Source organism: Hyperolius riggenbachi, chromosome 11 (genome assembly GCF_040937935.1).
Source record: "Hyperolius riggenbachi isolate aHypRig1 chromosome 11, aHypRig1.pri, whole genome shotgun sequence".
NCBI classification, from domain to species: Eukaryota; Metazoa; Chordata; class Amphibia; order Anura; family Hyperoliidae; genus Hyperolius; species Hyperolius riggenbachi.
Genome location: NC_090656.1, coordinates 176,791,242 through 176,814,348, shown reverse-complemented (window position 1 = coordinate 176,814,348; position 23,107 = coordinate 176,791,242). Strand labels below are relative to the sequence as shown.

The window sequence follows — 23,107 nt, the reverse complement described above, 5'->3', positions numbered from 1 at the left end:
GTGTGTGTGGGGGGGGGGGGAGTCACTTTACCAGATATCATTTTGCACCCAGTGATGGTCTGCATATCATCTGATAGCGGCTCACTTTTCTCTGGTTTCAAAAATACGTTGTAAAAATAAAATAAAATCATGGCAAAAAAACCCCAAGAAAATAATAGTTCTCTGCCTAATCTGGATGTAATCCTGAACTTTGTGCATTCATTTTCTGTAAACACGGCTGAAGTGTGCAGCTCAGAGATGATGGCTCCTAATGGTCCAGGAGAACAAAGCTGTCCTTTGTCCATGACTCTAACCTGCTGTGATTGAGACTTGAGTTATAACATCTTCAGAGAGACAAGTGGCCACACATAGGTATTAAATCTTTTGACTCTCCCTCGAGCTATAGAAGCTACAGACATGAAAAGATCTTGTATTCCTTTTAGTGTAAAGGCTATTGTGATTCTTAAAACTGTTTTTGAGAATTTTTATTATGTAGCCAGTTTAGTGATATGCTGTCCATGAAGAATGACAGACAGGAACATCTCTGTGCAGGGTGGGGAGGGAGGATCCTGGGACATGAGTCTCATGAAGGCCCTGTCAATTCTGGGTCATGCTAAGTGGAGCTGAGATTTTTTTTTTGTCATGGCAACCAAAACACACTGAGAAACATTGAAAACACCTGGTAGTAACAATCTTCATGTTTTTGCTACCAAAACATGAAGCTGCATGGCAACGCCTGCATATCCACAAGCCTTAACCCCTAGGCTGCCAGGCTCCATTAACTTTGAGATATTCTTCCTGTTCTGTTTGGGTGCATAGCTAAACATGGCCAAATCAATTCACAACCCAGAATGCACCTCTTCCTGATGTTATCTATGACTTCAATATTTAGTACTTTAGTGTTAGCAAATAAGGATGAATTCTATTTTTTGCAATACAGTACTGTACTGTAAAAAAAATCAAAAACCGAAAAGCAAGGACTTAAAAAAAGATATATTTATTGCAGGGAAAGGATTTTTTTCATACATACTTACATACATATATATATAGATAGAAAGATATTTTAATACATTAACCGTTCAGTTTTGGAACAGTGTAATAATATACAACCAAAAGTTTCATTAGTTAACCCACTGCATAGCAATGACAGATTACATGGTCATCTGTAGCAACTTTATTGACACGGCTTAATTCACTAAACTGGTAACAATGGAAGCAGAATCAGGAAGGTAAAATGATATTGTGTGGTCCTTTGGCCTTGAACTTTAGCTAGTGCTTGGCAAAATAATGTGTGGAATTATTTTGTTGCTTAATCCTTCTACAGTTCACCTCTATCTATCCAACTCAATCATTGTAGCTTTTAATAGCACTGAAAAGGGGCCAAACCACTTTTGATCGTTCAACTGTCCAAATTGATAATAAAGCTATTGATAAGGCTTGAGAGGGTCAATATATTACTGGCATGGTTAATGAAAGTTAATTGTGCACAAGTCAAGTTTTCCAGTAGATCACCTGAAAAGTAGTTCTCTCAATGGCCCATATGCAATTCACTTTTTCTCCTGCGTTACCCCTATAAGATAATTGTCATCTTCTCTTTAAAATAACTTTTCTGCATTTTACAATTGAAAAAGTGCCCAAATGTTGGTGAAAAAGCACTATCAAAATTATTTTGAGTATTTTCTTGCTTGCTGGCGGTTTAAAATGCATTTTATGATGAGGTGTGGAATTATCACCTAGGTGAAAAGTGAATATGGGCCAATGTGGACAGTACAACCTTGCAAAGGGTCTGACTCCTCTCCACCATTTTCAAAACTGACAAAAGTTTTGGTTGGAGTTGTTCCTTTCAGCTCGACCCTTTTACATTTTGACACATAATGAAGTAAATGCAGATTTGTACAACAGCAGATATTTCTTTAGCTTGACTGCCGATCATATGTCTTAACGCTCTGCCATTGTTCAGAAAAAAGAATAAGAAGATGAGCAGTATGAGGATTGCATAAAACAGGTTGATTCAACAGAATAGCCTTTTTACTCTTCAATATCTTGGCAGGTGTCATAGTGTAAGAGAGAGAAAAAACTATTCCTTCCACTAAAAATACCTGGGAGAGGGTCTTCACTCTCTGCTTATGATCACAAACCTATATCCAAAAATTGCTTTGACAGAGGGACTGAACCCAAACAAAGCCTAACTTTTTTTTCCAACTTTCTCTCTACCTAACTAATCAAACTATGTAACCCAAACTGCAAAACCTCCCCATTGTACTTACTCTGACTCCTAAGATTCCAGTGATGACAACATGCCAGGACTTTCATCCGGGTCTCTGATGGCCTGATGTTTATGTAATTTGCCCCCTCCTAAACCAATACCTTGAGGTGCGAAATGGGTGTTATAGTGTTTGATCTCTCAAATATATTAGTCTGTAGGAGTCAAGGCAGCATGAGGAAAGTGGGGGGGGGGGGGGGGGGGGCTGCAGGATTGGCTTAAGTAATCTCTGGCTGGTTAAGTAATCTCTAAAGTTGAGGACCTCCATAGATATTCAGTTGGGGGAAGGAGGGGTCACTCAGAATGAAAGAGAAATTGAGAAAGATAATAATATGAACCAGGGATTTTAGGGTTGTTGTTTTTTTTACAAATTAAAGTTTACTTCTTTCTTTGTGAAAGAGTGAAAGAGTCTTTAATAATTCAACTCTTGTAGTCCTAGTCTGAGCATGCACCAATGCTTCATCTGTGTAATATTTTATGTATGTTTACTATACAGAGCAGGTGACAATGTCAGAAAAAGAAAAGGTGAAGGCTTATTCTATATACTGATGATGAAAAACCATAATGGAACAAGTTAGTAAATCAAAGCAACTATCTGATTGGCTGCCCTGAAGAACCCACTGTTCTTCTAGTCTTTGTGCATGAGCCCATCTCCTCCTCATAGTATGCAACTTCTGAAACATTACCTTTTTGTCTCAAAGAAGGTTTCTGCAGAGTAAAACCAAGTTTTGAAAAGCTGATTATAATTTCTAAAGAGAGTAGCTAAATGATTAAACCATAAGCTATGTGAGATGTCGTGCTTCTTCAGACTGAAAAGATTGTAGCCTAAAGCCCTAGAGGTCTTTGATTTAGGAAGTTTTTTGTGCGATGGTTCCTAACTAGGTCCTACAAATATTGGCAAAAAGTAATCTGCATTTTTTTATAAGCAAACAATGCTCAGACCAATTTATATAAGGTAAACGAGTTGTTTCACAAAGAAACCCAACAGTTCGCTTTTGTACCTTGCCCTTCTGATGGCATAGATGTTTTTGATGCCGAATATTACTTAAATGCTGCATAGAGCAGCAGAGATTTTACATGTCTGGACAAGGCAGCTACAAATCAGCAAATATGTGTTATCTAAACATGGATGAGAAGATTGTTGTGAGTGTGTCAAACCAGTTGTTGTAACTACCTGATGGAATACTTTTAAGATGTCAATACTCAAAAGTTGCACTTTATTACATGTTCCATTATGATACAGTAATAACAGACTTAATTGGGCTGATTTTTGAAAAACAAAGTAATAACTGTCTGTGATAGCCATAGAAACCAACCAGATCTCAACTGTCCTTTTATAGTGCAAATTCTAAATGTATTTATCTGTCTGGCTGTTATGGGCAACATTCTACTTTCTTCTGTTGATTATGTAAATCAGTTCTACTGAGCCTCATGTGTGAAAATATGTGAAGAAAAATAGGTCCTATGACAGTTTCTGAAAGCAGCCAATCAAATGTAATGCCTTCAATGCATTGGGGGTGAGTGGAATGGAGACTTTGAATGCATGAATCTTAATTTCACTAAAGCTTGGTTTTAAAATCAAAGCCTATGGGTTGACGCTAGCAGTGATTTTCTATAGACTGGTTGACGTCTGTCCATTTGTCTCATGTATGTTTTTGCCAATTTTTTTTTACACAACAGACAACCCACCCAGTGCTATTTTTTTTAGAAACCAAACTGGATTGACCCATTCATCTAATGAATTGCATGCATCTGCTCTGGATCCTGCTATGAAGAGTGCATCCGATGGATATAGTACTGCTCCACCAGGGTCCGTCGTAGTGTTAACTAAGCCTAAAACCAATGTAACAGTTTTGTAATAAAGTTTGCAAAAAAAAAGTTCCTATTTTTCCTTCATTAATCAGAGTGTTGCTGCTATGTTAATTGTTATGTTATACATGACATGAAAGTATCACTGTGCTCTCAGAGCAGTAGTGAGATCTGTAATAAAGCATACTTAATTTTAATTTTGGCTCCAACACATAACCCATCTATTGAGAGAACATTACAAGAATACTTATGCTGTAAAAGCAACCCATATCTGTTTTACCCATCCTGTTCTAGAATACTCATGGATTATAAAGGAGAAATTGCTGCCCTGGTCTCACTTGAGTACTAGCCTTGTAACCAAATTTTGCAGCCCAAGTTATCTGATTTCAGCAGAAGACACCTGATGAACAAGCCTACAGGAAGAGTTGGCTAGTCATAGGTTGTGCTTGAACACTTGTCCTCCCCCTACTTCAGAAGAGTTCAGACAATTGCTGTAATTTTTGGTTGTGTGGTTTGCAAAAAAAAACAATCCAGCAGGATTATTTCAGCCCTTCTTTTGCCATATTTTTTATAGACTGGGGCTGGATGATCGAGAGAGAGAGAGAGGAATATTAATTGTAACTATATAAATAAACAGAGAACTAGATAAAAGAGACATACTATTGTGATAATTAGTGTTTCAGAAAGTATGAATCCCTTGTTTTCCACCATTATGTGAACAAAGGCTTTCACAGAATAGCTTTAACCCCATGGAACTATTTCTAATCCAGCTTGTTGAAGTTGAGGCCCTGCAGACTTACTTATCCATGGTTAACTATAAACGTCTCTTGATTGTTTGCAAATACAAAGCTAAGGCTACTGTGGTACCTATTTCCCATGGGAAGTTGGAATTCAAGACAAGAAAATGGGTAATAAACTTTATGTATGAGTTTTGCACTATTTAGTGCCAAGTATCTCGAGCATTTTGGGCATGTGATGCAGTTTTCAAAGGTGTTATCATTACTTTCCCCATATTTATTACCTAATTATAACCAATCCCCTTATTATTAATAAGAACCTTCTTCCTAATGCCTAACCTCTCTCCATAATATCAATGACTTCCCGATGCCTAAACTTCAAATCTTCTAATGTTGACTCCTTCTAGATGTCTAACCCTATCTTCCTCCCCAGTGTCACCCCATTCAGACACCTTACCATTACCACCTCTAAAGTGAACGCCTTTCAGATGCCTAGCCTTAACCTATACCCAATCCCAACCTTCTTCCTAACATTAACCCTCCCTAGTGATGCCTATCCCTGCAGCATCTGTAACAGTGGGATTCAAAGAGTCAAAACAAAAGGTGAACTTTCTAGAACTCTCACTTATATTCAAATTACATCTGGCAGCTGATATAGTATTATGAGATGCATAAGGGTACATACAATATAACATCCACCTGAACACCTAAAGAAATCCAGGTCATGAAAGGATGTAAACAGCTTAATGAAAAAACAAGTGTATATACAGTATGTTGGTTTCCTAACAATTTGTAGATCTAATTAAGATATCAATGAAGAGCACAATTCACAAGTAGTTCATCAGAAACAATACTGCATAGAACTCAAACTCAATAATAATAATAATTACGGCAAGCAGGTTCTTAGAGGTACGCCTGTTTTTGGTGTTAGTGACAGATAAAAGGATAAAAATAGTTTGGACTGTACAAATTATCCACTTTGCGCTAAATTCTTTGGTATTATAAGGGACCAGAACACAAGCATCATCTCCATCACTACCAGAGTGGACTCTTCTTCATTACTGAAAACATAGGGATCAGTCGTGTCTATGCAGGAGCCAAAATTAGATGCCTTAACCTGCTGAACCTCTATTTCTTCACCTTGGCATCATAGGTGCCGGCATTTTTGTAAGAAGCCACATAACCAGTGTTTTCCACAATGGTTTCCCGGCCACCTTTGCCTTTCCCTTTTCCACTTTGATCAAAGCGTTCCTTGTGGGATCCTGTGTATTTGGTTGTATCGGTAAGACGTTCCACAGCTCCAGCTGCTGTAGCTTTCTATAAATATAAAACAGAAAGAAGATGAAAAACTTGCAAAAGTAAGTAGCAGTGATGCTTCCGAGACCTGGAAATTCAAGATAATGTGGAAGTTAGATAAACCTTTGATGTCATCAGTTACTTTTGTCTCTGTAGGCTCTGGTTTTTTTTTTTTAGAGGAAACTTAGAGCTTCCATTATGTTATAGTACAGGGGTGACTCTTGGTGGTAACCAGTAACATCCAAAATTCTAAAAAAATGAGAGAGACCAGGAGCCCAAATGTGTGATATCGCTAGTACAGGTGTTTTATGAAGGAAATGTGTATATTCACAAAGGTGTAGGTGATAGTAGAAAGAGTATATTTTCTTCTTACCGTGATGCCTGAGCTAGCAGGTTCCTTTCCAGCCACCAGTTGACAGATAGACTCGTAGGCTTCCTCTTTGCTTTTCCCCTTAAATCTCTTGTATGATAGCTCCTCAAGCGCCTTTTTAAACTCCTCATAGGTAATCACCCTGGCTGTCTTTTGTCTAAAATAAAAATTAAAATGGACATCTTATTAGTAGAAGTGGGCAAGTTTCTGTTCTATACTCCATTTATTGTCCGGATCACACCTCTGCACATCTGAACTACCTGGAAACCACTTAGAAATTTGCCGTATTTTAACATCAAAGCTCTATGGCACAGGTGTCAAACTCAAGGCCCGCGGGCCAAATGTGGCCCTCCTTGCCCTCTATGAGGCCCTCAGGAGCTTGAAATGTGTATCACTGTAAGCAGTAAAAGAACAACAGCACAATTCCTTTCCATCCAGAGGATGACAGTGTTTCTGGTTGAATCCATTCCAGTTTGAGCCAGGGTGCAACAACAACCCATGGACCCCCCTGCGGTATTAGCATGGTGCCCACGACTTGGTTCCCCCCATGTGGGTTTATAAAACAAACACACCTAAACACATCCCCCCCCCACACACACAAACACACACACACACCTTCTTACCACATAGCAAAGTAGCACAGTGGATCAGTGCAATATTTATGTGCTCCAGCGCTGTTCGGTTCTTCCCATCAGCTGCACATTCTATACTTTCATACCTCCAGCTTCTGATCACGTGACCTGCATTCCGAGCCAGAGGTATACAGCATAGAGTGTGTGGCTGTAGGAAGCTCAGATGAGACCTGAAGAAGCACTGGAGCAGGGAAATATTAAACTGCTACTACTCTGCAGAAGGGGCAAAGCAGAAATTAAGACCCCCCCCCCCCCCCCCCATAGTCACTACAGTTATGCCATTATATTTAAAACTGTCCAATAAATATTAAATCTTAATAAACAATATGGCCCATGACTTAGACCAGGGTTCAGAATCTGTGGCTCTAGAGCAGGATGTGAATCTTTAGCCACTTGAGGCGGTAGGGGTTAACCTGGCATTATGCTCTGCCCTCCCTTTGTGCGGTTGTCAGTTGGTGCAGCTCTGCTTGCCCAAGCATGCAAAACCATCTGTCTCCTCCCCTCTAGGCCTCTCCACAGCGGTGTCGTGTGACTATGAGTGTGACGTCACGTGTGTGTGTGAAAGTTACCCGAGTGCGACCAAGGCTGTATTGCACTGCACAGGCTTTGCAGTGCACAGCCTTTTTTAGAGCCTCCTTTAGCAGAATGTAATGGTATCAGATTCGATTAGAGATAAATTTGTCTCTGTCGAATCTGCCCATAATTGTCAGGTCTATAGGCACCTTAAGGCTTCCTGCGCACTGCAAATCCGTTTTGTGATTCTGTTTCCGATTCCAACTCTGATTTTAAATTCTGATTTTCCCTGAATGCAATCAACAGAAAAACGGAGGGAAAAACGCAGCATGCAGTAACGATTAAAAATTGGAATCGGATGTAAAAAACGGTTAAAAATCCGAATCGGAATTGCATGCAGTGTGCAGGGAGTCTTAGGCTCCCTGCACACTGCATGCAATTCTGATTTTTAATCGTTTTTTACAACTGATTCCGATTTTCAATCGTTACTGCATGCTGCGTTTTTTTCTCCGTTTTTCTGTTGTTTGCATTCAGGGAAAATTGGAATTGCAAATCGAAATAGGAAACGGAATCAGAATCAAAATACTGATTTGCAGTGTGCAGGGAGCCTTAACCCTCCTGGTGGTTCATTTTTTCTGCCAATTGGGCAGAAATCCATTTTTTTTTTTATATTTTTTTTTTGTTTCATGTAAAGCTACCAGAGTGGTAGCTACATGAAACACCACTAGAGGGCGCATGTGTCCCTCTAGTGCGATCGTCGCCGGCATCAATAGCAAACAGGGGAACGCGTATATAACGCATTCCCCTGTTCGACTTCTCCATGGCGACGATCGGAATGACGTCATGGACGTCAGCCGACGTCCTGATGTCAGACGCCTCCGATCCAGCCCATAGCGCTGCCTGGAACTCATTGGTCCGGGCAGCGCAGGGCTCTGGCAGGGGGGGGGCCCTCTTCCGCCGCTGCGTGCGGGCGATCGCCGCAGAGCGGCGGCGATCAAGCTGTACGCGCGGCTAGCAAAGTGCTAGCTGCGCGCACAGCACTTTGAATGGGGCGAATCACCCCACCAGAAGCTGAGATAGCCTCCTGCGCGGCATAGCCCGAGCTCAGCTCGGGCTTACCGCCAGGAAGGTTAATGTGCCTTAGAGGGGCTTAGAATCAGTGGCATAGTTAAGGAGCATTTGGCCTCCTCAACCACAGTTCTATACATAAGAATTGATATGGTGCACCAAAACCTGCCAAGGACATCTTCAGTATCAGAGGTACACCACTTTGTTAATGAGTATTATTATTCAAAGCATCTATAGAAGTGATAATTATCAGCACAGGACCAATGAAGAGCACTGCAGTAGAGAGAGGCCCCATGGCGGACTCCTCTGGTACAAAGGGCCCTGGTGCAGTTGCAATCTTTACTGCTATGCCACTGCTCACAGTCTAATTCTAGTGTTTCTATCATACTCTAAGGCTAGTTTTGGGGAAAAGCCAATTAAAGCAGAATGAAACCCAGCATTCCTACTTTGCTCTAATAGATTATTTACAGCATATTATATACAACCAGCATTTTTTTTTTTTTATCAGAACTGCATTCAAAGGATTAACACAGGCTTTAGAAGCTTCCCTTCCAGTAGAGCTGGCCGCTTCCGAACTTTACATAACGTTATCTTGTGTTTAATTGTATCAAGTGAGAAATGTAAACAAAGCCTTCTCTCACATTGCCGGGTCCCCTGAACAAAGTCAGACAAGCATAAATGCTTTCTGATGCTTTCTGATTAAGTAAGAGGATGAATAAAGCAGTTATAAATAAAATGCAAAGTCAGCTTTCAGAGTAAAATAAGTGTACTTTAGGAACGTATAATTTCTTAATGAATAATAATACTTATGCACAAAAGCAAATGTGCTAACCGTATGGCATATAAAAAGTAGGAAGCATGTTTTTATTGAATATTATGTCAGGGTTTTATACCGCTTTAATGTACCTGTATGTTTTTGGGATGTGGGAAGGAAATGGGCATCTTAGAGGAAACCCACAAAACCACGGGGATAATAAACTAACTACATGCAGATAGTGTCCTTGTCCAGATTTGAGCCTGGGACCCTAGTGCTGCAAGGTGAGAGTGCTCATACAAAGGTATTACAAACATCTTCTTTATGGAAAAAAGTTCCTTCACGTATCTGCAAATAAAAAAAACCTTTAAAATCCATGTGGATTTAAAAGCCCTCACAGTTCAGGTTTCCTCAAACAAGTGCTTCTTCCACCTTCTTGTTATCAGGCTCACATCCTTTAAAACAAATCATCTTTTACCCATAAGGCCAGAATGACAATACTGTCATCAACATTGACGGTTCTAACTTTGATTCTGTTACTGTCTGCAAGCGTATTACATCCTCGATATAGGACTCTATTGCTCTGTCTTATGAGGTGATACTATGAGGACCATATGGAAAAAGCCTCCGTTTGAAATCCCCTAGTTATTACATCTTACAGATTTTGTAACTGGTGCTGTACGCAGCTCATCTTCTTCATGTTCAGTAAATGAACCATTTCCTTCCGTGTCGCTGAGCCTTTCGTCTTCTTTTTCCTGTAGTGCTGGCTTTGTCTTATGCTCAGGTCAGCTTCTTGATTCACGTCATTTCAGTTCAAGTGATATATTTCAGCTGTGATGTTTCTTCTTTTTTTTTTCAAGTTTATAGCTCCCATTTGTGATGATTCAGCTGCTGCATAAACGTGTCATTACATTGCCTTGCACAGATTTCAAAAAAGCTCCCCAAACAGACTGAATTTAAGAATGAAATCATGTGATGGAGGAGAAGCAAACCTCAAAAAAGGACAAAATTGCTTTTTTTCCCTTTAAGAGTATTAACTTTGAAGCAGGGGAGTAACTTCAACCTGCCGGGCACCACAGCAAAGATCTGCTGGCTGAGCCCCCAAGCCCCCATCTTCCAGCCCCACCCCTCCTCGGGGGCCAATAGACAGAAATATAAATGAATCTGCGGACACCATACTCGTATTTTCGCACATTTTGTTTAGACACCACGCCCATTCCTATGCGAAAAAACATTTGTGTTTTTCCACAGCAGCTTATGAAAAAATAGAGAGAAAGCACGCAATGTCGGAAACAATGCAACTGGCAGTCTGAATTTTTTTACATGCATAGAACGCAGGCAAAAATATAGCTATAAGGTTATCTGTCTGTATTGACCTGAGGAAGCGGGCTGAGACCTGTGAAACGCGTTGTCTACAGTATAAACGTTTTGTATAATAAAGACTCCTTATTTCCATCTGAGTGAGTCTTCATTGGAGGTAAGATACCTCCTTGTTATCTATACTTTAGAAGTTAGCTCTACTTATCCAATTAACCCCTTGGGCGCCTCCCCAACAATCCTCAATCCAGATTGCTTAAAGCAGCTGTGCCCAACCTAAGGCCCGCGGGCCATTTGTGGCCCGTGAAGCCAACTTTTGTGGCCCGCGGAAGTGTCCTGAGGAGGAGGATCGGGGATTGGGTCATACTATGTCATAGGTTTACACAGCGTACTCGCGTTCTCCGCAGTAGCGCTGTGATAGTTAGAGAACCTCATCCATTGGTTGCTGCAGGAACACCCTCCAATAGGAATCAGCCTTATTCCTATTGGAGGGAGGTTCCTGCACTAACCAATGACCGAGAGTCTCTAACTATCACAGCGCTACTGCAGAGAACCCGAGTACGCTGTGTAAACCTATGACACAATCACCGATCCTCTTCCTCAGTAAGGATTCTTGCTTCGGCTCTCCTCACATGCTCCTGATATCCTCTCCTGGATGCTTTGCCACTGCTCCGGCCTCTCATCTCAGGGGACAGTGTGACATCACACCCTACCAGCCGGTCAAACTGTAAAAGACTTTGCTCCACGCTGAACTTCACCCACGGCTAGGCTGCGGCAACTAATTGAGACCCCGGCTTCTGCTGAATAGTAGGCTGCAAGCCTGCAACTACCCGCAGCTCACACACCACTTGTGCTGGCCTGGGCGGGGGGATCACCCAAAGAGCCTCTGCACACACCCAGGTACCCCAGAAAATGGGCATCAAATGGTGAGTACAACAATTCTTGGTTTGCCGTGGTCTTTTCTTTTCCAACACCATGTTAGCCGCTACTAGAAAAATGTTAAAGATTTATATTTAAATTTTGTATGTATGTGTTCCGGCCCACAAAATGTATCTTGATATGAAGTGCGGCCCTTGAGCAAAAACAGGTTGGGCACCACTGGCTTAAAGCAAGGAATATCATAACTGTAAGCAACTTAATACAAAAAAGTAGATCAAAGTAGCAATACAAACATTAACTATAATAATCAAAATTTACAGTATTAGAAAACAGTTGCCATAGCTACCATTTATATTTGGGTTTGAAATGGTAATTTCACTGGTGTTTTTGGTGCATTTCCCTCTTCTATTCCCTAACACTAACCGACCCCTTTACTACAAAGCCTGACGCCTTCCCCTAAAATTGTCTTTTTTTTTAATTAGCTAGTGACAGCTTTATAGTTACATAGTTAGTTTGGTTGAAAAAAGAAATCTGTCCATCAAGTTCAACCCGAAAACAAAGGAAAAATATCACTGTCCTGATCCCGCCCATATCATGCTGTTGTGCACCAAAACTAGAGGGTCTTACATAGCAAAAATGAGTTTCAGACTTTATACTTTAAAGTACTGAAGGAACCCATTCCCATACCAGCAAGCTACAGCAGTGCAATAAATGCTCCTTCTTATGAACTGAAATGGTGGTCATGTGACTGCTGGCCTCCTTTTTTTTCTTGGCAGGTAAGGTCTGTTAATGTGCTAAATTGGAAGATAAAAATCTTTACCATTTTGCCTTGACTTTATTAAAATTCCCCTATATGTGAAATTCACCTGGTTAGCTTTAGGCCTCTTTCAGACAGGCAGCGGAAGGCAGTGAATTCACCACCGGTTAGCTGCTCTTATGCATCGGGCGCTTGTTAGCACAGACGATACACATTGGACAGGCAGCCCCCCACCCCATGGAGTCACATCTGAATGGAGCAGTGCTCAAATGGTTTTCTGCTGCAGGGAAACACCAGAACTGAACCGCTCTACAAGCAGGGAGTTCAGCCTTCAGTCTGAAGGAGGCCTACAGCACTGGTCAAAAGATAAATGTCAACACACCTATCAACACAGCTTTACTTACTTCACTTTAGAGAACACAATGTCAACATCTGTACCAGTTACACATTTTCCATCAGTGACTTTGCACTCTTTGCAGAGTTTGGCCCAGTTTTTCCCAGTCATCTCTTGACCTGTTGCTTTTGTATCTCCATAAATGGCAAACTTCTTGAAACTTTCCTCTAGAGAGGCGATATCTGCATTTTCAGCCATTGTTATCCTGAGAAAAAAACAACAATATTCAATTTACAATGTGCAATGGAACGCTTAGCTCAGGTATAAAGCAAGACCTGAGGTATAAAGCATGAATCTCAATGCCAAACCCCCCCCCCCCCCCCCAAAAAAAACCTGAAATCAATTTGTCCAGTACACGGATGGGAGCACAGCCACGAGAGCATATTCTTGGTGGGCTTTAAACTGATTAAAGCCTTAACAAGATATCTACTGTATTTTTCGGCATACAAGACACACTTCCCCCCCCCCCAAAAAAAATTGGACTTATATGCCAAATACAGGGAGTCCACAACTAACGAACGTGCACCAATACAAGCCGCTGTCTATCTGCGATGTAGGGGACTCCCTGTACTGTCCCTGTATCTCCTCCGACATGATCAGCAGAAGCCGACACTAGGGGAGCTGCAAGGGAGAGGAGAGGTCTCTGATCACCGCTGGATTAGGTAAGCCATGCTGCTGCTGATTTCTATTTATTCCTGGGGAGCACAGGAGGACATGGGAGGTGGAGGAGACACATGGTGTAGTGGAGGAGACACACGGGGGAGTGCAGGAGGACATGGGGAGTAGAGAAGACACACGGCGGGACTAAAACGGACACATTGGGGAAGAAAGGAGGACACAGGTCGACTGGAGGGGACACGGGGGAGCAAAGGAGGGCATGGGGAAAGAAGGGGACACATGAGGGAGCAAAGGAGGACACGGGGGTGGAAGGGGACACATGGGGGAGCAAAGGAGGACATGGGGGTAAAGAAGGGGACATGTGGGGGACAGAAGAAGACACAGGAGGATACACGGGAGACACAATAATTGGAGAACATCTACAAGATATTCGTAGACCATGAACGCACCAGGTTTAGTATATTTTTTTCCCCTGGTTTTCACCCTCTAAACCTAGGTGTGTCTTATAGTCTAGAGTGTCTTCTATGCCAAAAAATATTGTAATTGTATTGTCTAAATTGCTTAGGTACACTTAGGGCAACCTATTTTAAGTACTTTCTTGCTTGCTGCTGATTGAAAACTTATTTTATTGATAGGGTATGAAAACATCTCCTGTGCGAAATCACAGCAGAACATTTTAATAATTCAGAGCTTATGCACAGCATATGCGTATGAGCCCTTTAAATAGGAAATATGGGAACTGCTCAGTGGTGTAACTACAGCCCCTGCAACAGGGGCTATGGGGCACCCTCCTCTACCCCCTTCTGCAGGGGATCGCAACGGAGTGTTGTACAGTATTTGCCTGCTCCAGTGCTGCTTTGGGTCTCCTCTGTTATTCCTGGCAGCCGTATGCTCAATGCTGCATACCACTGGCTTCAGATGCATGTCACATGGTCAGGAGCCAGAGGTAAGCAAACTTAGAGCATGCGGCTGATAGGAAGATCAGAGGAGACCCGCCTCAGTGCTGCAGCAGAAGGAAATAAGGAAGGCATTGTGACGAGAGAGCTATATGTGTGTGTTTTCACACTTGTGGGAGGGGGGAGTTTGCATTATAGGGAGGAGGCCTCATGCCATTTTTGCTGTGGAGCCTCATGGGCTGTTGGATGGCCCCTAGGATCTGCCCAAACTATTATAACTGTGTCTACAGAGTACCCATGCAGAACAGGAAACACCTGTGTTGTCTACTAGTGCAGGTAATATTTTTTGCAGGTCAGATTGTAATGAGCATTCCTGAAAGGTATTGTCTGCACCAATCTAAACCACATAACACATTTTTGTAGACTACTATATAAGCATTTGTGATGAGCTCCGATTTTTGCCATAGTCATTTAAATGGCCATATCCGCTCATCACTATTCAGTATTTAGAGTCTCTGTTTGGTCCCAAACGTTGGTGAATGTCTGTAGGCTACCAAACCTACTTGTAGTAGAATAATCTTAGAGAATCTGTTTAGAATACTTTGGCATTACATTCACTAAGCATTACAGCATCCGGTAATGCAGCTGATTTTACCACACAGTTTGTTATCGTCAATTAACTAAGGTTGTTATCACATGGAAAACTAAAATTTGCGACTAGTGAGGTAAATTGCCTACTTGTGTGATAAATACCACATTAAATGCCAGAGGTGCCAAGCGTATACTGGACCTGCACGAGTGTAATACTCCCACTGTTGAATGCCTGATGAAGCGGGATTGTGCCCGTGAAATGCGTTGCGATATTGTTCGTTGGAGTATGTGAATAAATTGTTTGTTCCTCTACTGACAGCATTAAGTCCATTTTTGAGTGGCTGGTCCACCGCCGCCACCCGAATATTTTAAACTTTTTAGTTATCTTTTATCCTATTGGCGCCTCTGTACATCTATTAGTCAAGATTCCCACCCTGGGTGGAAGGGTGATAAACCCTCTTTCCTTCCTTCAGAGAGCGACATCTTAATCCTGAGTGGGGACAGGTCTAATCTCCCCACCTGCCTATACAGTGGTTGCCTGAGCGGTAACTCATGTTTGTGAGTATATTACTTACCTATCACGATTCCTCCTTTTGATCCAATACATACTACACCATATTGGGCTCTCGGTTTCTCTCTTTTTTATCTCATTAAATGTCAATTCACAAAGATCTAAGTATGCGGTATAGCGCAGTAGCTACAAATCATGGTGCACTATAGCAAAATTTTGATTGCCCCCCTCACCCAAACAGATTGAGTCATATGCAATTCACTTTTTCTCCTGAGTTTTCTCCTAGGAGATAATTTTTCATCTAATTTAAAATAACTTTTTAGCACTTTGCAATAAAAAAGTACCAAAAAGTAGGTGAAAAAATATTTTTTTGCTTGCTGTTAGTTTCAAAGGGCATTACAATTTGCAAAAAAATCACCTAGGAGAAAATTCAGGTGAAAACATGAATTGCATATGGCTCATTATGAGGTATTTTTGTGCCCCAGGTAACCACCCAGTATAGGAAGCTAGAAATACCTCCAGTATTAAGTAGCACCCAGCATAAGTAGCCACAGTATAAGTGCCATGTTACCCCATATATAAAGTGCAGCACATGTTATCCGAAATATGAAATTCATCACACCTTAGCCCATATATAAAATGCAGCACACGATAACCAATATATGAAATATAGCATGTTAGCCCATAGATAAAAGGCAGCACACACTAGCCCTATATATAAATGCAGCACACATTAGCCCTATATATAGAATGCAGCACACATTAGCCCTATATATAAATGCAGCACTTGTTAGCCCATTCATAAAATGCAGCACACATTAGCCCACATATAAAATGCAGAACAAATTAGTCTGTATATAAAGTACAGCATACATTTGCTCATATATAACATTCAGCAACGTTACCTGCTGCACCCTGCTGTAGTTTCAAGTTTAAAAACAACATGTCAAGGGGCAGAGCACACCACCACAGCAATGTTAACACTTTATTCCAGAGCAATTTTCACATTTCAGCACTGCGTCCATTCATTTGCACTAACTTTATCACTACTTATCACACCTAAATGAGCTATACATTTTTTTCTCACCACAAATTAGGTTTTCTTTGTGTGGAACTTACATCTAAGAATTATTTTATTTTATATGCATTTTAACCACTTGAGGACCCACCCTTTACCCCCCTTAAGGACCAGCGCTGTTTGTTGGGATCTGTGCTGGGTGGGCTCTGCAGCCCCCAGCACAGATCAGGGTGCACGCAGAGCGATCAGATCGCCCCCCATTTTTCCCCCCTATGGGGATGATGTGCAGGGGGGGTCTGATCGCTCCTGCCTGCAGGCATGTTGCGGGGGGGCACCTCATAGCCCCCCTCCGCGGCGAAATTCCCCCCCCCTCCTACCTTTCCCCCCTGGTGATCCGGGCTGCACAGGACGCTATCCGTCCTGTGCAGCCAGTGACAGGACGTCCCCTGTCACATGGCAGCGATCCCCGGCCGCTGATTGGCCGAGGATCGCCGATCTGCCTTACGGCGCTGCTGCGTAGCAGCGCCGTACAATGTAAACAAAGCGGATTATTTCCGCTTGTGTTTACATTTAGCCTGCGAGCCACCATCGGCGGCCCGCAGGCTATTCACGGAGCCCCCCGCCGTGAACTGACAGGAAGCAGCCGCTCGCGCGAGCGGCTGCTTCCTGATTACTCAGCCTGCAGCTGGCGACGCAGAACTGCGTCGCTGGTCCTGCAGCTGCCACTTTGCCGACGCGCGGTATAAGCGTGCGGTCGGCAAGTGGTTAAAGGGAATAAGAAGGAAAAAAAAATAAAAATCCATTATTTCTCAGTTTTCAGCTATAACAGTTTTAAAATAAAACATGCTACTGTAATTAAAAATCACATTTTTATTTGCCCATTTCTCCCGGTTATTTCAACATTTTAATTATGTCCCTAGTACAATGTATGGTGCCAATATTTTATTTGGAAATAAAGGTTAATTTTTTTTCTTTTTGTGTTTTTGATTTTCTCATGGTACTCTATCAATGATTACAAACCCTTATTTGAAAAAAAAAAACAAAAAACAAAAAAAACAACAGTAATACATCCCCATGGCATATATATTTAAAGAGCTCCCTAAAGTAACAATTTATGTATTGAAAAGTTATAACAATCAGTGCAGACCAAATCAGAACATGTACAGCTTATTTGGCTCATGAACACTGTACCTGCCATTCATTGTTATGCTATTCGGGCCTCCTTAGTTATGTTAACCATTAGTGCCTGCTTAGGAGTTAAAATAACTATTCATTCCTGTCTTAATGGAACTAGGAGTTATCTATCTAAGTATTCTATAAAGAACAGTCTGGTAAGAATAGCTGGTGCCCCCTCAAGCACCTGTCACCCCAGGCATTTGCCTGGTTTGTCTATGCCTAAAAATGGCCCCGAGTGCTCTCCATGTAGAAGAGTATTGTTGTATGGGCTAACAAATCTGCTGTCCCATCAGCCTATGCTGTCAGGATTTTTCCATTTATTATTCAGAAGATATATACAGTATACACTGAGTGACAGTTTGAACCTTAATCTAATAGAAGCAAGCTTTAGAACTGCTACAGTGCCCTGTCTGTACATGTAGATTTCCCTGTAAGTCAATACTGTTTTTTGTCTAATTAAACTACAGTTATCATGCATCAATTGCCCTCCCAATGTCATTTGACATATTGACATAATTACTCAGTCGTGTTCCCATGTGAACGGAGTCCAACACGCTATCACATGGCACGTGGAGGAATGTGCATTTTCTATGCACAGATTGTCAAGATAGCTTTCTGCTTTCATGTGTATTTAGTGGCAACCAGCAGTTGCTATTTGGCATCCAGTACAGTTTACAGTATGGTGTTTGTACTGTGTTGCTATTTAACTTCTGTGTTGCTATGTAGCAGCTTTTTTATATTAATTTATGTTAGTAAAGGCACCTCCTGTGTGTTATTGTTTACTGGTTCCTCTTGCAAAGTGTGTATGTTGGACATTGCACTTTACATTTTTCTGATCTTTTACTTTTTACTTTTTTCTGATCTATCATGTAACCTAGAGTGAACTCTTGGAGGTAAAAACCCTGGGAATGTGACACCCTCATTTCAGCTTCAAGCTTCTGGGCAATGTCCATCTGTGGCTGAAAACAACATGGCAGTAGTGGCCAGGTTACAGGACCACCCTGCTAATGCTAAAATTAAGGTATTTACAGGTATTTTAAAATATTTAATCTTATGTTAAAAGACTAAAGGGTTAGGTGGATCGCCTTGCCGGTCGTAGTCGCTGCGCGTTGCAAAATGTTTAATCGCACCAAATGTGGGAAACAATTGCTTGTCATGCAAAAAAAAATTGGTGGGGAAAATCGTTTGAAAAATCGGAATGTAGGTATGTAACTTTTGACCTTTAGCAGGCCACGATCACTATTATAGTTATGGAGTGGATGCCATGGTGGCTGCATGTTGTAGGGGTGAAGCGGGTTGGGTGACATAGAGGCTGTTATGTTGCTGGAGGGTAGTTGCACTAGTTGTACAATGGGGGTTGTGATTTGGTGTTTGCACTTATTATGAACAGCAGTTAGATTGACATGGTTGCTGTATGTGGGTGGGAGGACGGAATGGGTAAGGATGGGGGTGAGCATGAATGTTTTGCTGGGATCCTATGATGTGTAGCTGTACCCCTTCTAGTAGGGTCTTTTTATGAAATGTGATTTCTAGTTGTGGATGTATATTGTTAAAACTTTTTTATGTGTTGAGATATTAGCAACAAAATCCTGCTGCTAGAGACCCCTTTGACTCTAAACCGTGGCAATTATGAAGTGAGAGGCTTACATTAACACTTTTTACATTTTAAAATGCAAAGTAAGTGATTGAAAGCAAGAAGTGTTGACACAAATGCCATGCTTTCCTACACACTTTGTTTATATTTAAAACCATTGCGTGGGATTGTTTTGAGGTGACCATCTATTTTGTCTACAAGTGTCTCCTGACATGGGTGGACTCCTCCTTAGTGACCTGCTGAGATGGATAAAGACCAAGTGCCATTCCTTTGAATGTGTAGAGCTCTCATTTCCACCTCCTCCATATACAGATTTGCTACTTTTGGAGGCACTGGTGATACTACCGTATGGTGCAGCCAGCCATCGTTATCACACTTGCCTGTTTCAAAACAATGCACACCTTTAGCAAAGCACTGATTCTAGACACACACTTTAATTGTAAAAAAATAAAATAGATGTTAGGTTCAATACATAGATGGACCATAATGAATACCTATCTGTGATGCAAAATGTTACCCAGAAACATAACAAATGTACAACATAAAAACAACCTTTATTGATGCAGTTTAAAAACAAAGGGTTAGTGTTAGTCCTGGGGTGGGAAAGGTTAGTTTAAAGGCCGGAATTAGTTCTTTTTACGCCCTTAGGCAAGCTTTCTTGTTGCTATATATCCTTATGTAAAGCCACCCTTTCTATATGCAGCCCCCCTCTAAAAGCTCCTTTGAGCAGCATCTTGACTCTTTAATTTGTTGCTGCCCATGTGCATCCCCTCTTTCCATTGGAAGGCTTCTCTTTCATACGGTATTCAACAATGCCCTGCCGCCCCTTAGGCAGCAGCTGCCCAAGACCCTGGCCTTTTTGGCCTTTCCAGAAGTCCAGCTCTGGTGAGTGTGAGGTATACATTAAGGAAGCCAATAGTAGAATACACATAACATTACTGATATTCTAACTATCAGCAGTAATTTACCACTGGACCTGGTGCCCAAATCACCGGGTGCCTTTATTCCATGTATATGCTGATGCTGTTTGTTTAAAGTACATTGGTTTGGAATTAAACTGCTATTCTGGTGGCTTGATACATTTCCAGAAGTGGAAAGAATATAACTGTGTCAACGGTCTTAAGTAGCTGTGATATCGGAGGTAAAAGCCCAATCTGTGCCAGCTCAGTGTATGCATGATTTATACACAAAACACAACTGACACCAGTGCTGCTGTCCATGCCAAGGTAAAATGTGACTTGCTTAAACACATCTAGAACTGGCAAACACTTTTATCAGTACACAAAGGCTGGATGTTAGGATGAATTAGATCAGTATTTGTTTAAGTGATTTTAGAGTTTACTCATATCCTCATATCCTATTATTATTTATTCTGTGTATTCTGTCATTGAGCTTATTTTATACTTCTACACCCTGACCTCACGACTTATTTACATGGGCAGCATCACACATGACTGTCACCTGGCACCCAGTATGGCATTTGTTCTACAGCCAAGCCAGGCACTGCGATCTTGCCCTCTCATTTTAAAGAGACTCTGTAACAAATTTTTGAGCCTTATTTCTTCTGTCCTATAAGTTCCTATTACTGTTCTAATGTGGTCTGTCTTACTGCAGCCTTTCCTACTTGCACTGTCTCTGTAATAAATCTTATCTCCTTTCCTCTGTCGTGTCTGTCGGGCTGAGGCTGGAATGTGTGGAATGTGCAGCACTGCTTGTCATTGGCAGAAGCTTTACACACACCCTCCAAGCTCTGCATGAGTCACAGAGTAAGCTAGTTCTCAGCCTATGATACTCTTGTTAGAAGCCAGTCTTTTGTTTGTAAACACTGCCTAAAACTGTTAATTACAAACCAGGATTGCAGCAGGGAGTGGCAGAAACAGCACAGAGGGGCACAGGAGAACATAAGGAATAGAATGGTATGCTCTTTATTGTAAGAATTTTAGAGTACAGATTCTCTTTAATAATTATATTATAATTTTAATGACCAAATTCCTGGCATAGTTACATGAGTACCAAATTGTAAAAGCCATATTCTAACCTAAGCTTAAGGCCTCATTTACACTGTGTCTTTATTCTTGCATTTTTTCCTGCAATGCAGAATTGGCATCCCATGTGAATCAATAGGCAATCTCAAGCCGAATACAGGTAGTCCCCGGTTACTAAAAGAAATACAGACTGTAGGTTTGTTCTTAAACTGAATCCCTTCTTAAGAACATTGTGCCATCTCTGTCCCCTGTACCTCCTCTGTGTCCCCTGTGCCTCCAATGTCCCCCTCTGTGTCACCCCTGTTCCCCTCTGCTTTGTGTCCCCCACTGTGTCACCTTTACGTATGCAAAACTCAGAACTTGGTATATAAAATAGTGTACCACAGAAAAATTTCATTTTACAGTTATAAAACAAAAAAATTTTCTTTGATTTGTTTTTAAACCGATTTTCTCAAAAACTACAAGGTCATTTAAAAAAAAATTGACTTGTTCACACAGAATTACAGAATTCGGTCAGTCTGTATCAGAATTCGGTCGGTCTGTATCGGCCTGTTGTTTGTAAGTTGGGAGTCCGTAAGTCAAAGACTACTTGTACATTTTTTTTTGTGTGCAGAAATTTTTTTTTTGGAGCTGTTTGCATTTTTTTTTTTAAACTTGCATTTTTATATTAGACTGCTTTTGTAGCATCCATATGCTAATGCCTATGAACATGTATGATATCCATAGGCAAACACGCACGTGAAGAAAAATAAGTGAACAAACCCTAGTGAGTTAAGGCCAAATCCCTTCCTGCTGCTAGCCACACTGGCAGGGTCACTTTTTCCCTTATGCCTATCCTTAGATCTTTTCCTTCAAAGCCTAATCCTAACCTTGTTAAGACCCGTTCACACTACATGCGTTTCCAGCCACGTTTTGGAAACGCGTGCGGGTGGCCCGACACACACGACATCAGACAGTGCATAGAGTGCAATGTCTGATGTTCACACTGCATGCGTTCCGGACCTGTGCGGTCCGGGAACGCATGCTGCACGCAGATTTAGCAAAAACGCGCGGCTGTCCCATTCACTTTTCAGTGATGGGATCAGCCCCGCAATGCATACAAACGCGGATGGCGTGCGTTCGTACGCGTTGCGTTCCGCATGCGTGGCCATCTGCGTTTGTAATGTGAACCGGCCCTAAGTCATCTGCAGTAACAGGAACCTTAGTAATATGGTGCCTAACCCTATCCTACACAGGTGGTACCTCTGCCCCAGAACAAGTATAATTACTGTGGCTTTCCTTAGGTAGGAAACACACTTGTCCTTGCGTTTTTTTCTTCCCATGATTTGGGGGTTTCCATCCCTCTGTATTCGCCCTTGTGATTGTGTTTTTCTGTATGCGAATCTCAACATTAAATCGCAGTTTTACGTATTTCATCAACAAATACTGTAATCCATTTTCTTCTTTGAATTTTCAAAATAGATTTTCTCAACAACTACAAGTTCTTTTTGGAAAATGTTTTTTGACTTGTTCCCACAGAATCAAATTTTACCATCTCAGACCGCTAGCATAGGCGTGTCGTTCATAAGTCGGGTGTTTGCACGTTGGGGACTACTTGTACCCTCTCTCTACTTTGACACATGTCCACCCTCACTGATATGTTACTGATGTCCTAAACTCTCTGAATGTCTAATCATGATGGAGAATTAAATAATTTAGAATATGATCTGCTTCAAATCGTTTTTCCCAGGCTCTGCTCCTGTGCTGTCAGGGCATGATCAGAAATATTAACGACAAATTCACTTTTGTCCAGCAATCCTTAAGTAGATAGTGGTTTCCTCTGGAATAGTGAATTCAAGTGATACTTCATAATGAACAGTGCCTGGTAGGCCCGGATTTACCTCACAGGAGCCAATAGGCACAAATGTCCTGGCACCTTAGACTTCCCTCTCTATGAACCTACAAATCTCT

At 41.5% G+C, this 23,107-nt stretch overlaps 1 protein-coding gene across 2 annotated transcripts in view; it reads right to left on the bottom strand.

The window, feature by feature from the left end:
• Positions 1–957: 957 nt before the first annotated feature.
• Positions 958–23,107, bottom strand: part of TPPP3 (tubulin polymerization promoting protein family member 3) — a 44,935-nt gene continuing 22,785 nt past the window's right edge. For both annotated transcript variants that reach the window (XM_068261434.1, XM_068261435.1), the window contains exons 2-4: positions 12,779–12,973; positions 6,458–6,611; positions 958–6,105 (exon numbers count right to left, since the gene is read on the bottom strand). In XM_068261434.1, coding sequence (XP_068117535.1) covers positions 5,917–6,105; positions 6,458–6,611; positions 12,779–12,966 — 531 coding nt within the window. In that variant the 5' untranslated portion in view covers positions 12,967–12,973 and the 3' untranslated portion in view covers positions 958–5,916. The remainder of the gene's footprint in view (positions 6,106–6,457; positions 6,612–12,778; positions 12,974–23,107) is intronic.